The sequence below is a fragment of the Phocoena phocoena genome, chromosome 3 (assembly GCF_963924675.1).
Source record: "Phocoena phocoena chromosome 3, mPhoPho1.1, whole genome shotgun sequence".
NCBI lineage: Eukaryota > Metazoa > Chordata > Mammalia > Artiodactyla > Phocoenidae > Phocoena > Phocoena phocoena.
The window spans coordinates 6081307-6098486 of NC_089221.1; the positions used below are offsets into that span (position 1 = coordinate 6081307).

At 41.9% G+C, this 17180-nt stretch overlaps 1 protein-coding gene across 1 annotated transcript in view; it reads left to right on the top strand.

The window, feature by feature from the left end:
• Window positions 1–493: 493 nt before the first annotated feature.
• The window catches only part of ADCY2 (adenylate cyclase 2), a 449171-nt gene continuing 432484 nt past the window's right edge, over window positions 494–17180 (top strand). Inside the window, exon 1 of the mRNA XM_065875257.1 lies at window positions 494–724. Coding sequence (XP_065731329.1) covers window positions 494–724 — 231 coding nt within the window. The remainder of the gene's footprint in view (window positions 725–17180) is intronic.

Sequence of the window (17180 nt, forward strand, 5' to 3'; positions counted from 1 at the left end):
TGAGACAGCGGAGGGGAGGTGGACCTTGCCCGCGCTGATCGTGGGTGGGTCTAAGAGGGGGACCCCCGGGGCTGGGGCGCGGCCCCCGCCTTTCCCCTCCCAGCACGCGGCTGGGCGCGCCGGCCCCCCGTCGTGCCCGGCGCGCGACACGGCCGTCGGGGGGCGGTGGTGGGTGGAGGCCTGGCTGCGCCGCCCGGGGTGCGGGCAGAGGCGGGTCGAGCGCTCCCTGTCGCACCCGCCCCTCCCGCGCGGTGGCGGCAGCGGCACCGCCGGGAGCTGCCCCAGAGGCCGCCGCCCGGCCCCCGCCCGCGCGTCAGCGCGCCCAGCCCGGGGCGCCGAGCTCCGCCCGCGCCGGAGGCCCCTGCGCGCAGCTCGGAGCGCGGGCAGCGCGGCCGGCCGAGGCAGCGCGGGGCTGGGACGCGGGAGGCTGTGGGCTAGCGGGCGGCGCGGCCCCGGCCGGGCGCGCTCGGCGGGCGCCCCGTGAACCGCCCCGATGTGGCAGGAGGCGATGCGGCGGCGCCGCTACCTGCGGGACCGCGCCGAGGCGGCGGCGGCGGCGGCGGCGGGCGGCGGCGGCGACGGCGACAGGCTGCAGCGGTCCCGGGACTGGCTCTACGAGTCGTACTACCGCATGAGCCAGCAGCACCCGCTCATCGTCTTCCTGCTTCTCATCGTCATGGGCGCCTGCCTCGCCCTGCTCGCCGTCTTCTTCGCTCTCCGGCTGGTGAGTGGCCTTCCTGCGGGACCTGCCCGCGCGCCCCGGGGCCCCGAGAGGAGAGGGAGGTACCCGCCGAGCCGCGTCCCGCCCGGGGCTACCGCTCTGCCCGCGGCGCCCTGCCCCTCCTGCCTGCCCGCGGCCGACCTGGCTTGGGCGAGAACTGAGGGCGAGAGAAAAGTTTCCTCGGAAGGTTCTGCCCAAAATAAAGTTGCCGGGGTGTGCACCGGGTGGACGGCCCGGGTGTGCGTTTTCCACCTCTGCGCACCCGCTGGCAAACTCGCCGCGCTTTCCACTCGGCGCCGCTGGCCGCAACAGCCGGTCCACTAGGTCTGTGTCCCTCCGAATCAGCCTCGCGCCTCTTCGCGAGGCCGCTGCCCAGCCCCTGAGCTGGCGTTTTAGTTATTTAACTCTCTAAAAAGCCCGCCTCGGGAAAGTGGTGAATGGAGAGGAGAAATGAAAACAAGTATATTATTATACATATTTGCCTTTAAATCTGTATGGTTTAGTCCCATAGACAGGGCGAGATGGGGTGTTGACCTGTTGTGAGTCTTCAGCCTCCAAGTGTATAAGTAACAAGCATCCGTGGACCGTTGATTTCCTATTTCTAGAGGGGTAGTTAGTCGTGTTTACTGTTTTGCACAGGTTTTTAAACTGGATTTCATCACTGGGAGCGTAATGCAACTCCACAGCTGATGTCAATTTTGCCAATTTATATTTTTCGAGTAGAAATCCTTGGCTCACTCCCGTGAGCGGTGAGGGGAAATCTGTAGATGGCGGTAAGCTTCCTGTTACTGATCTTTCTGTTGGTGTGGTTCAAACTTTTGCACCGCCTGTGATATGTATGTGCAGATCGAGTGCCAGGCATTGATTAATCAGTGAGATATTTTTGGTCAGTGGTTGATCTGGGGATGTCTGCATCGAATGATGTCTTTTTAGCTTAGAATATAAACATACACCTATATTCATGTCCTTGGAGCAAAGGTGTGGGTGTTTGCTTTATTTCAACACGTGTGCAAAATAGCTGTCCTTGGTTTTTGGCAATTTATTCTTCATATCCTGAGCCAGATGGTGCTCAAATATTATGCATGGGAAAACTTATCATCTGGGTTCTTTAAAAAATGAAGTTTTCTTTTTCCCCACACTAGTCAAGAGGTGTTGTCTTCTGCTGGAATTCAATGAGATAAGAATAGAAATTAGAAAGTAAATAGAACATCACGATGCCACCGATCACACCTGGGTCTTTTATTATACAACATAGAGCAGAGAGCACCTTAATTCTGTATTCTGGGTGTGAGTTCATGGCGGTCTTCACACCCTTGTTACCAGCCTGGAATGCTCCCTGGAATGGCATCTTTGTCTCTTCTCACCACTTTATAGGGCCAAAGAGGACCTGGTGAGAGACTTCTTCTCAGTCTCATTGGCAAGCAGGGTCTCTGAAAGCATCTCCTTCTCATTTCCATTCTTGCAGGGAAGAAAACACATCCCTTTTCCTCTGGAAAAAGCAACCAGGACATTGCTACTTGTGATTCTGTTGAATCTGTAATTCAAACCCGTTCTGGCTGGTTCTCTTCCAAATGGAAAAGAAGGAGCAGGTGATGGCCTATTTATAGCACCATTAATATATTTAAAGACAAACGTGAAGTTCATGCTCCCCTACACACACCACTTTGTTTGCTGTCATACAGATCTCTAACTTCTTAAACCTTGATCTATGTAGATGTTCTTGAATGGGTCGTCAGGGATTCAGCACAGTCAGCTGAAAGCTCCCTTCTCTAATTTGTCTTTGATCTTTGTGTTTCTTTACCCAGTTCCTTTATGTTCCATTTCACGTGGTGCAAATGCTGGAGTGGTATCTTTTTAAAAAGCTTATTCGGGCATCTTTGCTTTTCTTGATAAATCAATCATTCCCACACTCTCCTGGCATTCAGCTAAATCACTTTAAGTACAAAGCAGGCATTTCCCATGGCATGGCTGTAGCCCAGGGTGAGGTCCAGAGATGGTGGAATGGATCCTGTCCTTTGCTCTACCTAAGCCATGCTCTGACTACTTTGTAAATCATTCTAGGTGATGAGCTGTGCAGAAGTGTTCCAGAATCAGGAAGGGTGACGTGGTCTGGTGGAAAGGCTACCTTCAAGTGGGCACTGGGGCTACTTACTGGGCCTGGCCTTGGGAAATGCATGGGAGGAATGGGCACTGTCCTCTGAAACTTGACCTTAGGAAGTACTGGCACAGTTCTGAGATCTGGACAGCTCATTTCTATTTTGCTTTTAGTAATAGCATAAACAGCAGTTCCACTTTACAAAAAATGTTCTCCATCCATGTAGTCAAAGATGGCTAGGTTAGGAGCATTGGAAGATGGGACAGAGTTAACATGGAGTCATGTGCACACAGAGTGGGGTGAATTCATTTCTCATACTGACCAGAGCTTGGCTTCCCAGAAATCTACACTGGGAGACAGAGATAGCTTCCTGGGGCCTGCCCAGGTTTCCACCTTCCTGCGCTTTACTGGAATCACTAGGACAGATGCTTCTTTCCCTTGAATCTGCCTGATTTTGATTTCCACTAGACTTCCATCAGTTCTTGTAGTAGAAAAAGTCTGGTAACTTTCTTAATGCATATCCATAGTTTTCTGGAACATTTGGATCACAAGATGATCCTGATGGTATCCAAGTACATAGTGATTTTTTGGTATATGTAATTGCCTTTGTGTGAAGTGACTTGAAATATCTCTTAAAAAGAAAAAAAGTAAGCTTTGTCTTGACTTAGTATTTCCCTAATTGGCATTATTCACAATCTGCTTTCACTTAATTTCAATCTATGGTCAATCTATGTGTCTGCATCATTGATCATGAAGATAAGGTAATCTGCAAAGTATTTTTATTATATTTTAAAAAGTAAAGTCTGAATTGAAACTTTACTATCTTGCTTATTTTCTACATAAAAAGTGATTAAATAGGTTTAATCCTATATTTGTTAAGAAATATCAAGATGAAACAAATAGCACATATGATAGCATGTCTTGAATTTTAATATCTTGTTTAATAATAGGAAAAATATTTTCTGTTGCTTATGATGGAAGTTTTTGATGATAGTACTGGGCATGGTGAACAAAATTAAATTACCCTCTGGCATGAGAAAACTTGGAACTAATAAGACCAAACTTTAAGTTCTAAGTCTTATGAGGTAGCTTCATTTTCCAGGACTGGTTCTTATTACTAAATGCATGAAAACCTCATCTCAGAATCAAATCCTCTCTCATTTATTATGTCCAAAATCAGCCAACTTTTCTCAAAATTTGCCCGTCGTGGTTAGGAAAGGTTGACATAAATTTTTTAGTTTGTCAAATACCAGCTAGCTCCAGCCAGATTTGTTTTGGTTAAAATTTATGATTAGGGATGGTCAATATTTCAACTGGAATGGAAAAATTTCATTCCCATAAATTTTAAATAGTCAGATATTGCAATAAAATAGTTTTTTTTCTGTTTTTTTACCTGTTTTTTTTTTTTAGTTTGGTAATAATATCCAAATGAGTATATACTTTTATCAGTATTAAATATGTAATATGTATGATTTTGACAGAATATGATCTACCTTCTCACGTTTACTGTGATTCGGTGTTCTAGATCTTTCAAACAATGACCGTAAGTACTTCATTACAAATCAGTTTTCCAGCATCAGGTGTTTTTTCTAGGGGCAGATATATGAGTGTTTCTTTTCTCTATACATGGAGAAAGAATCCAAATTTTTCCAAAACGAATAAGTGAATCCAGTCATTGTAGAGGCAAATTGGCTTTATTATTCCAGACATTATTTCAGCGCCCCTAGTGGGTGGAAGGATCAATGGGGAGAAGTCTTTTTTGGGGGAGTGGAAGGCTGGAGAAGGCAGATAAATATGTCTGACATCTCCTCTAAGGAGCAGGCAATTCTCTGCATACTTTCTCTAGTCTCTTAATTCTGGGGGTGGAGGGGTAGTGCATGCTTTTAGGAATTGGAGTGGAGGTAGCTAAAGATCTGTCTTTCTGCGAATTTCTCTGTACCTGCAGGAGAATCTTACTTGGCAGGTATTTGTAATTTGCAACCAGTAATTCAATAAGTCACTTTAATTATGATTTAACTGTGGTATAAACAAACGACAATGAAAAACTGTAGTTTTCTGCAGGAAAGATGGTTGCAGTTTAGAGGCCTAGCAAGAAAGGATTTGGAAGCATCCTTTGGATATTAAAGTGCATAATTAAATATATGCGCAGTACCTTGCCTTCTCCAGTTAAAAAAGGCAAAGTGTAATGGTTAAGAGCATCTATGTGTGTTGGCATTTTGCCTTTGTCCCTTTCCATCTCTGTGACCTTGGGCAAATTGTTCAACTCCTCTATGCCCCAGTTTTCTTGTTTGTAAAATGAAATGGTACCTGCCTTCTAAGGTGATGGTCCCAATCAGTACACGTGAAGCACTTAGAAGAATGCCTGGCACAGAGTATGCCCTCAGGAACTGTTGTCATTACTGGGTCTTCTGTAGTTGCATTTTCATTGTTGCTGTGAAAAACATGTAGTCACATAGTATTAGAGCTGGAAGGGCGCTCATGCTACAGAGGAGGAAACTGAAACCCAAAGGCAGTGGCTCTTGTCTTTAAGGGTGCAGTTGTGGTGCTGGGTGTCTGACTCTGCCTGGGTGAACTAGGCTGGTGATCACTGCAGATCTAGAATCCCCAGCTCTGGTCCTAGCACAGCAGCAGTTTTCTTGTTTGAAATTTCATGCTGATAGGAAAGTCCTCAAGCTTCATTCTGTGGATGGGGTTACATTTCCATTTTTTTCTCTTTTAATGTTAAAGAACTGTAGGGATGCTTCCCCACCATTAACTCATTGAGGTAGACTTCATTTATTTCCTTTATGCTGAATGTTCCCAGGGTTTTCCCATTAAGGAGCAGGTGCATTTGCAACTTTGCTTTCGTTGGCCAAGTCCCCGGCATGAATACTGTGGCCTGTAAAATCCATTCCTGTTGAGCTCTGTGTGAATCTTACTGGTATTTTTTGACTTAAACATTCTATTTAAAAGATAATAATGCTGTTAGAGCTGATCTGTTACTTTGGTAAAGGTGTCTTATGATTCTATTAATTACCTTGATCTGTTTGTTCGGGAATTGCTAGTGATGGGACAGTCAGGGCTAGGTGCTTGTGCATAATCCACTGGTACCCCAGTTCCTTCTATAACTCGATGTTGACATCAGTACGATCCACTGGACTTCACTCATTCTTCCCTCACTGATATTCACGGAGTGCCTGCTGGGGCCCGCACTGGGATGGGCATCCCTCTGGGTGGCATGCCATCCAGAAGCAGCTCATCTTTGACACGCTGCCACTTACCTGTCCATACTAGGGTGGTCTGTTAGTCTGGATGCTGTGACCTCAGAGTGTCTGCATCTGGTCCTTTTTAGCTTTGCTCTCTCCTCCACTGCTTCCCCTCTCCTCGAAGCCTCCCCCTCCCCACGCTGCTTATCCAAGTTCAAGCTCTCCTTCCTGAGCTTAAACAGGTCAGCCTGTGCTGTGCATTCCTATCTGTATTGGTTGCTGCCTCTGATGCCTGCAAAGCTCATTTGTTACATGAAATAATTTACCCACTCCATGACTGTCATCTGATGTGCAGAATAGTTTTGTCAGTTCGTCTTGTCTCCTCAACTAATTGTTAGTTTTTTCAGGGAAGAAAATTAGCACCCCCCATATTTAATACAGCGCTAACTAGATCGCAGGTGCTTAACTAACATGGATAATTTAGGGGGTAGATGCATTTTTCCTTAGCTGCTGTCATTCCCACTGTGTAGCCTCTTGTTAAGAGCATAAAACTGTCACTAGACCTGGATCTGGTCTCAATGTTGCCACTTAGTGTTCCTGACAAATTAATTTATCTGCTGTGGACTAAAATGAATAACACAACCAGGCTCAGGGAGATCTTTTGGGAACTAAGTAAGATGGATCCTGTGGACATTTAGCACAGAGCTGGGCACATGTCGTACCCAAAACAAATGTAGGTCATTTTTATTATTATACTTGGAGCACACAGGGTTTTCCTTGTTAAGGTCCCCTGTAGATATATTTCAGGCTGACAACTAAATGAGTACTAGAATTTTTAAACCTGGGTATGAAAGAACAGGGGATGTTTTTCTATTTATGTGACAAGTATGAATATAGCTTTGAGGTACTTAAAAAAAAAGATGGAGAAGCATAGATAGTTTAATTAAAGTCACATTGTGACACAAGTTACCGTTCTCTAGCACTAAAATTCTGCCAAATTGACACTGCTATTGGCCTTCATATTTTTTTCAATTTTGTTAGCTTTGGATAATGTTATATAATGTAAAATGAACAAGAGTGATAAGATAATATTTACCAGGCAATTCCCTAGTGTCAAACTAGGAAATAGATACACATCTGGCAATGCTGGTTTGCAGCCACCAGGTGTGCTTGGGGGGAGGGAAAAGGATTGTTGAGTCAGCTTGTGTGTTTGATCCATATGACCAAATTAAGACTTTGCTAATGTTGCTTCAATGCCCTATTTGTATAAAGATACAATAAAGATCACAAAGATGGGAACCGGGAGAGGTCTGGAGGAAGACTTCATTCGTTCATCTGTTGCTGGCAACGTTACAAATAATCATTTTTGCTCCCTCTTTTCACTTAGGCTTATGCTTCCATCCCCAGGTGCCACCTTCAGGTGAGAGAGAGTGATGGGCAGAGTTATGAGATACTCAGCCTAAAAAACTCCATGAGCAGCTCTGCCAACTAGTTTTCTGACTCTGCCCAGGGCTGTAGAACGACAGTGCCAAGACAGAAAGAACGAGAATACAGACCTGGGTCACCACCATTAGGAATGCATAAGGCCAATTGTATCTCAGAGTCGAACCAAGTCACTTTTTGCTTGAAATGAAAAATTTCAATATTCAATGTTTAATTGAATATTTTATTCAGTTAAAATCTATTAAATGAATAATTTATTGCATTTGAAACAAATATAAAGTACAATGGCTTCTTTTTAGAACGTTGAAATTCTTGAGAAGACTTCTCAAGATGATGCTTATTGTCTGAGAGAATCTTATGAATAAATCAAGTGTCTAGGGTAACCACCCTACAGCAGGTTCCTGGTGGAGACGATGGCGGACCAGCACCATGGTGATGGGAGCCCTGACTGCAGGGTTTCGGGATTAGAATTTCTACCCAATTTCCACCAATGTCCTTTATTATCCCTCAGATGTAGTGATGCTGGGATATTACAGCCAGGACGGGCCAGAGCTCATAGGTGCTGGCTTCCATTCCATGCTTACCCCAAATGCTGAATTATTGCGTGTGTTTTAAATGTACTGTATTATTTTTTAAGCTCTATAAAAAAAGGGAAAATAATTAAGATTTCTAGCTACTAGTGAGCTGTGCATATGATGAAGGAAAGGAAGTTTTAGACAGGTGCATTAGTAGAACTAATAAAGCTATGTGATGTTACAAATTCAGAGGATAAGGAGATCAGATGAATAAAAATGAAAGAAATAATGAAGAAATGTTAACATAGTTCACACATATGGTTGATCTGACACCTAATCCTCTCCCATTATTGGCTTGCAGTTAATTCAAACATATAACATTCATATTCTTCGGAATTGGACTTTAGGTGCACAGAATGGGATTTATCATTTGATTAATTTGATTAATCTTTGATTCTTGAGCTCAGTCCTCATTTATATCTATTTGGCTTGCGTGTTTGTTTACACTAAAATTAAACATCCACGAACCCAGTCCAAACTAGAATATCCCCAATAATGTATTTCAGTCTACACTGCACCTCTCCCATTCCCCTACCTACCCTCAGAAGTAAACTTCATTTGCACTTTTTGTCATTCTCTTGCTTTTCTTTTTGTTCATTTTATCATACATACCCTATATATATCATGTGGTATAAAGTGGTGATTGAGGTCCATTTACATATTTTTTTTCTTGTGGAGAATCAATTTTTACTGATTCAGTTTAGTTACTTCTTTCCCCAAATCTGTTATAAATCAAAATTGCATATATGAGTCGTTTGTTATGGGCTATCTTTTCTCTTCCATTGGTTAAGTTTTGTTCTTTTTTTTTTTTTTTTTTGCGGTATGCGGGCCTCTCACTGTTGTGGCCTCTCCCGTTGCGGAGCACAGGCTCCAGACACGCAGGCTCAGCGGCCATGGCTCACGGGCCTAGCCGCTCCGCGGCATGTGGGATCTTCCTGGACCGGGACACGAACTCGTGTCCCCTGCATCGGCAGGCGGACTCTCAACCACTGCACCACCAGGGAAGCCCTTTGTTCTTTCTTAATACACACACACACAGAGTATAATTACTAAGCTTTATAATATGTATTTATATTGGGCAAGGGAAGTAACATTCAGCTCTTTGAAAAGTTTCTTGGTTATTATTGAATTTTTGTTCTTCCATATAAATTTTACAATCAACTTATTTTAACCTCAATATGAAAAAACTCAAGTGGGATTTTGTTAGTGTTATATTTAATCTATTGATTCATTGCTGATAATTGATATTTTATGATATTAAATTTTTCTATCCATGAACATGGGCTATCTCTCCATTTATGTGCTTCAGTAATGTTTTACAATTCTCTATAGGCTGTTCTTACTCCTGAGTACCAAAAGATATTTTGTATTTTATTGCTTACTGTAAATGATGTTTTAAAAATTATGAATTTCTACTCTTTTGTTGATGTAAAAGAATATAATTTTGGATATTATTTTATAGCTACACAACTTATCATATCCTTTTTATTACTGGTAACTGAAATGCAGATTCTTTCAGGTTCTCTACATAGACAATCATATCATCTGCAAATAATGAGAGTTTTATTTCCTTTTGTCCAATCCTAAGGCATTTCATTTCTTCTTCTTGTATTATTGTACTGGCTAGAAACTCTAATGTGTTATTGACAGAACTTGTGATTGAGGGTATCCTTACCCTTTTTCCTAGTTTTAAATAGAATTCCTTCATAGTTTATCCACTTAGGATCATGTTGGTTACAGATTTTTATAGATATCCTTTGAGATTCCCTTTTGTTCTAATTTATAAAAAGTTTAAACGTGATTGGGTGTTGAGTTTTACCAAATTGAGATAATTATAGGATTTTTTGTTGTTTTTTAATGTCAAAGTAATGGATAATAATTTTCTATTATTGAACAATTTTTATATTCCTGATACAAACACAGTTTTTATGATATCTCTTATAAAATGTTGGATATGAAGTACTAACATTTTGTTTAAGATTTTTGCAAGCATATTCTTTGGTGAAACGAGTTTGGAATTTTTATCAAATTGTCATTTTTCTTTTATAAGTTTTTCTGGTCTTATAAAATAAATCATGGAATATGCCTTCATTTTTAATTTTCTAAAAGTTTTCATTATGTTAGAGTTGATAGAATTTGCTTAGAAAACCACATGGGTTTGTTGCTTTCTTTGTAGAGAGATTTTTAAAATTTCTGCTTCAGTATCTTTGATAGTAATAGGATTATAGTATTTCTAACTTTACTTCTCAAGTCAGTTTCAATAAGACTTTTCTAGGAATCTTTGCATTTTGTCCCAGTTCTCAAGTTTAATGGCATGTATGTGATAATACTGTTCTCATTTTTACACTTTACATATACTATATCTTCAGGTTTTATTTATAGTGTTATTTTTAGGTGCTTTCTTTTTTTACTTAATCTCATCAGATGTATGTTTTGTCTTAACATACATTAAGACAAAACATTTGCATTTTTGCTTTCTATCTTTATTACCTCTTGTGTCAATCAGAACATATTAGAATATGCTATGGAAACAAACAACTCCAAAATCTTAATAGCTTAACACAGTAAAGGTTTATATTTTGTTCAGGCTGCACAGTAAATTTGAGTCAGCAGAGGAATTCTCTCACACCAGTCACTCAGAGATTTAGAATGAAGGAAGTTGCATCCCACAGTATCCTTCTTTCCTTGATTGCTACACTAGGGAGGAAAAGAGTGCTTCACTCTCTGGCAATTGACATCTTCCACATGGAAGTGACACATCACTTTTATTCATTTTCCATTGACCAAGTAAGTATCCTAGTTATCTTTTGCTGCATAAAACCCCCCAGAAAACTTAGCGGTTGAAAACATCAACATCATTTATTTTCCTCCTGAATCAGCAACTTGGGCAGGTTTGGCAATGGCAGCTCATCCCTGCTCCATGTGTCAATTGGGATGGCTTAAAGGCTGAGAACTGGAGTCCTTAGAGGCTTACTCACTTACATGTCTAGTGGTCATTGCTGGCTGGTAGCTGAAACTCAACTGGGACTGTTGGCTGGAACACCTTCACATGCCTCTCCACATGGTTACTTGACTTCTTCACAGTATAGTTGCTGGGTTCCAAGAATGACCATCCTCTAAGAATCAAGTAGAAGTGCATGGCATCCTTATAATCCTGTCTCTGAAGTCAGATAATACCGCTTCCATCATGGTCACAAAGAACTGCCCAGGTTCAGTTGAGGAGGGCATAGAACCTCACTCGATGAGAGGAGTGCCAGTCACATATGGGTTGGGATATATTATGGCCCCCATTCGTGGGAAATGCAGTCTACCACAGTACCTTATATAGCACATCAAATTCCTGTATGCCTACAAGGAGGATGCATCAGTTAGCTTGTTCTGCGTAACAAACCGCCTCCAGAATTAACAGATTGGAATAATTATTTTATTTAGCTCACAATTCTGTGGGTCATCTCTTCGTTCTAGCTATTCAATTGATCTCTGCTGGTCTATCTCTTGTTTGTGTGGTCAGCTGGCAGCTGGTGGGTCATTTGGTAGCTGGATCATCTAAGGCGTCCTCATTGACATATGAGGCCAGTTGGCAGGCTGTCAGTCAGGGATGTTGGGTAGGGTGACAGAGTCACTGGGCTCGTTTAGCAAACTAGCCTGAGCTACTTTGCATGTAGGGTTCTAAAGATCAATGAGGAAGAGGGCAAGCCCTGATACCTAAGTATTTTCACGTCTTTGTTTCATGCAACTGTTGTCAAATTGTCCAAAGAGAGTCACGTGGCCAGGGCCAGAGTCAGTGTAGGAGAGAATTACATAAGGGCTTGGATATAGGGAAGGGAATTAGTGCAGCCAGTTTTGCTGACAAAACCATAACCATACTAGAGAGGCGAACTAGAATGTTTAACAGTGCTATTACTACCACGGTGCACCTACCTGGTCACCAGACATTTAGTTTACTCCTTCCTTAAGAAAATACATACATCCCTTTCTCAAGAGAGACCACTCCAAAGTTCCATCCACTAATGGCAAGAAGCTCAGAGTCTAGGATCTGTGAATGAAGGGCACTAGTTTGTTCAAAGGGAATGCTGAGCAGTCATTTCACATGAAGCCTGAATGTGGCTTCTTTTTTTTTTTTAATTTTAATTTTGTTGGAGTATAGCTGATTTATAATGTTGTGTTAGTTTCAGGTATACAGCAAAGTAATTCAGATATATATATATATATATATTCATTCATTTTTAGATTCTTTTCTTATATAGGTTATTACAGAATATTGAGTAGAGTTCCCTGTGCTATGCAGTAGGTCCTTGTTGGTTATCTATCTTATATATAGTGGTGTATGTGTATTCATCCCAAACTCCTGATTTATCCCTCCTGTGGCTTCTTTTGATCTGGGGACCTGTGGACTAAGAAGATGTTATCAACCATCCACTCAGCCACCCAGTGCACAAAGGATAGCCACAAAACTCTCCCATTATCCCAAGGGAAGAATGACACACATTCATTAATCTCTGGTCATACCAATTATAAATTCCCCTGGGCAGACAGTTTGAGGGTCCCTGGCCCTGGGGATGGGGATTGCTTCTTCATTAGATCCAGACTCTTGTCCTGGAAATAGACCCCTGTCTATTATTTCCTGTGACATCTGAACCCTCCACTGGGGAGGTTCTTCCTTATTGGCCATCATTTTGACCACAGCTGGATTGATTTTTGGGGAATATTTCCTTCTTGGGGACTGAGCAATTTTCTCTACCTCTTTCTTGCCATAGATAGAGAACCCCAAATTTCCTTTGTTTAGAACAGCAAAAGTTCACAATGGCATTTCTTTTGGAAACACAGATCTTTCAAAACTTCTTTGAATTCTTCTCTGTTTAATTTCACTCATCTCCCGGTGTCAAAGGTCATGTTCTTTTCAAGACATACTTCTGTGATTTGCTATATTTCTCTGCCTTTTCACTCCACCTATCTCTCAGTCTTTCTCTTTCCCTCTCTCTATGTCTGTGCATGCTTTGAGCCTGTTTGGGAAACACAATTTCTGGTTCTCTTTTCCCTGTGCCTTTTTGTTCAGTTGAAAGAATTTGCTGGCACCATACTTTTAGTTGGGCTTCAGTCTGAAGCACCTTAATCCATTCCGTCTTCCATAGTAGGTTTGATTTTTTTTTTCTGCACATGGCTGGGTTTTAATCACTCTAGGACCCAAGTTCTGTCGTTTACTGGTTCAGACTGAGAAGCATTTTCCTCTTCCTCTGACAAATCCATAGAATTCTGCTTCCCTTTCATCCCTCCTTACAACCAGTCAGTTATTTTCTGAGCTTGTATTTTTCTTGTACCTTAACAAATGCAGTGAGCAGCAACACACCCATACTTGTAACATTGTGTTTGATAGCCCTTTCTAGAGTAGGGGTCAAACAAACTCTGGCCTGGGACCAAATCTGACCCACTGCCTATTTTTTTCAAATAAAGTTTTATTGGAATATAGCCTGACCATTCATTTGCCTATGATCTATGACTGTGTTTAAGGTACAGCAGGGTGTGTTTAGTGTGACAGAGACCTTATAGCCAGCGAAGCCTAAAACATTTATGATCTGGCTCTTACAAAAGAAGCTCGCTGAGCCCTGCTGTAGACTTACAATTCTATTAGGGCATCTTTTGCCTTCCAGGACAGGAATATATTTTGACCAAATGTTGGACCATCGCGTAGCTTGGGTTGCTACTTTTCAGTCTCTGAGAATAGTTTCCTTGCTGCTTCTGCCACCTAGCAGCTATCAATGCTGTATATTTTAGGTTTGGGGCAGCACTGTATTTCAGGTACCAATTTTTGTATCAGCAAAGATGTTATAGGTTGTGACGGGTTAATAAACCTCCCACACCAGAGGTTTACTTCTTGCATACACGTCCTGGCCAGTGTGGGCCAGGAGGGAGCTTCTGCTCATCTGGGCTGGGCTGTAGGTGTCTTCCTCATGACAGACACTTCTGTAATCATTGTACCATGGAGAGAAAGTGCTGTGAGACCTCTCACTGGCATTTACATGCCTCTGCCCAGGAGAGAAACACTTCACTTCTGTCCACATTATTTTGGCCAAAGCATGACTACTTGGAACTTCAAAGGAGGTCAGAAAGTACACCCAGAAGGAACCCAGAAGAAGGAAATAGGGAATATTTTGGAAAGTCCCTGACCACCGCATCTTCTTTCTACTTTCTTTGGGTTTCATTCTTTTCCACATTTCCGAAGTGGGATCTTTAATTCACCAGTTTTCAGCTTCCTTTCTTATTATGGAGCTTGGCAGCAACAGGGAGCATTGAGATCAGCAGAGAGTCACTAGGTCAATCAGGACGTGCAGGGATGTGCACCCGCCAAAGGGAGCCCTTTCAGGAAGGAATGTAGTGGGGAGCCTGGTCCGGCTGCTTTGGTCAGAGTGCTGCCCGTGGAGCAGGGCAGAGCCGGGCAGGCTGGGCCCCTCCAGGCTTCTCCACACGTGTCTCATCCACATCCGACCCTGCACATCGCCCTTCCTGGGGCTGCTTGGCTTCCACCTCCCAAATCTTGTGCAGGCACCTGCGAGGGCCAGCTCTCACCTGGGAGCATTCCAGGAAGGGGATTCTGGTGGGGACTTGCTCCACTTTCCCCTTCCAATTCTGGCACAAATTCCTCTTCTGTTCAACTCTAACCAAGAGCCATGGAGGGAAAGGGGCTCTAAGAAATGTGACTCCCAGCAAAGCCAAATTGACAGTAGGACAATTCAGCTCAACTTGTAAGATGAACAATTTCCCTCTGAGCACCACTTTTACTGCACAACACAAGTTTGCTCTTGGGAAGACTTTCAAAATTTTTCACAATTATTTTGCATTTTATGTTTAGATCTATGATCCATTTTGAGTTGATTTTTGTGAAAGGTGTAAAGTATGTATCTAGATTCATATTTTCGTGTGGGTATCTATTTAGTTGTTCTATCCTTTCTCCGTTTAATTGTCTTTGCGCCTTGGTCAACATCAGTTGACTACATTAATGTGGGTCTTTCCAGTCCATTGATCTATTTGTCTCTTCTGCATTACCACTCTGTCCTGATTACGGTTGCTTTGTACTAAGTCTTGAAATCAGGCAGTGTGGGTCCTCCAACTTTGTTCTTCTCCTTCAACATCGTGTTGGCTATTCTGGGGCTTTTGCCTCTTCGTTTAAACTTTAGAATCAGTGTGTTGATATCTACAAAATTAACTTGCTGTGATTTCGATTGCCATTGCATTGAATCTATAGATTAATTTGGAAAGAACTGACATCTTGACAATACTGTCTTCCTATTTATGTACACGGAATATCTTCCTATTTATTTACATGGAATATTTATTGAGATCATCTTTGATTTATTTCATCATAGTTTTATAGAATATTTTAGTTAGAATTTTTATTTATTCCTTTCACACCTCATGGTAAAATGGAGTGTGACTATGTATGTGGGAAAGAATGAAAAAATATATTTTCTATCACGTATCACACACACACAACACACACATATATATTATGTGACACATATACTTAAAAGCAAATGTGTATCATAGCTAAAGGCTGATTTCTTTTTGCCCAGTGACAACCCTTCAGATTAATTTGTGGTAATCAAATATATAATCATTTAGAATGGAAAATTGGCATCATTTCAATAAGGAATAGTCAGACTAGCATTGGTGGAAAGTACTCAGATTTGCAGGAAAGAGGGAGTGATGGTCACCACGATAATAATCTCATTTATGGTGCACCAGTGACGTACTCAACCCCGCCAGCCATGCAGTGTCTGTAGTTCTGTTCATGTGAGGAAACAGGGACTTAGGGAGGCCCCGTGCTCACTCCGAGTTACAGTCAGTGATGGAAATTGGTTTCTACCTTCAGTCTGTTGGACTTCAAAGCACTTCACTAAAATATCTTTTTTATAGAAAAGTATTTTACATTAGACTGTCCTTTACCATCTAAAAGAAGAACAGTACTGTTTAACAAAAAATGAAAAATACATGTGGAAAAGAATGAACATACAGATAATCTGTTGCTCCATGGAAAAGCCTCCAAGAAACAAAGCAGTTGTCACATAATAAATAAAAACGATGGGTGTTTAGTAGGCTTGGCAATTAGAAGCGATCCCAAATTACCCCAAAATGCATTGAACAGGAAAGGATGAAACAGTCCAGGAGAGATAGGAGCCCATTATCATGATAGTAGGTAATACCATGCTCAAGATCTCTTTTAAAGGCATTTTAGCCCATTTTATTTAGTTTGCATTGTATGGTAAATTTAAAAAGTCTTTTTAAAGATATGTCTTAAAGGCATTTTCACACATTTTAGTACTAATAAAGACATTTTAGTACATTTCATTTAGTTTACATAACATGGTAAAACTTTTTTTCCACGAAGGGAGGAGGGGTGAGGATATATAAACATATTTAATTTAGATTGACAATGTTTTCACTGTTTTTGTTCACTTTATTTTGAGCTACTCTATTTGTTTTATACTCTGAATTTTGAAAACTCAACTAGCTCCTAAGGAAGCAGCCACGGGGGAGCTGTAGTGGCTTCATTCATCTTCCTGTCCACTGGGGCCGGAATAAAGGACGGGGGAGGCCCGTGTAATTCAAGGTCTGAGGGCGTTCCGCTGTTTCATTTATTTATTAGCCTTAAGAAAAACGCATGATTCAGATGCGGGGTTAGGAAAGAATGTGGTTTATAAGCTTATACATTCTTAATGAATACTGTTCTGTTTTCTTTCCTTGACAACCTTATAAAAGATTCTATTTAGTGGAGAAGTCCATATTAAGGTGTTTGGAGTTAGACTTCAAAAGGCAAATGCAGAATAAATTGGTGGCTGTTTTCTTTCTGGAAGAGCCCAGATTCTTCAGTGGGCTCAGGTTTTGCAATGGTCAGGGCCACTGGCCTCATAAGCAGTGGCTGACTGTCTTAAGCCGTTGGCCATCTGGGAATCTGGTCCCCCCAACCGAGGCTGGGGACACTGCTTGAAGCTGAGATTCCTTCTCTGGTGTGTGGGATGGACCAGGGAATGCCACGCATCTGGTGAGCAGGGGTGCCAGCCCCTCAGATCAGATTACAATGGAGGGACTTAGGGCCTTTGTCCGCCCCCTCCTCCCTAAAAGTATATTCACAATCGTAGTTTATGCTGGGTTAGCATGGAGATGTA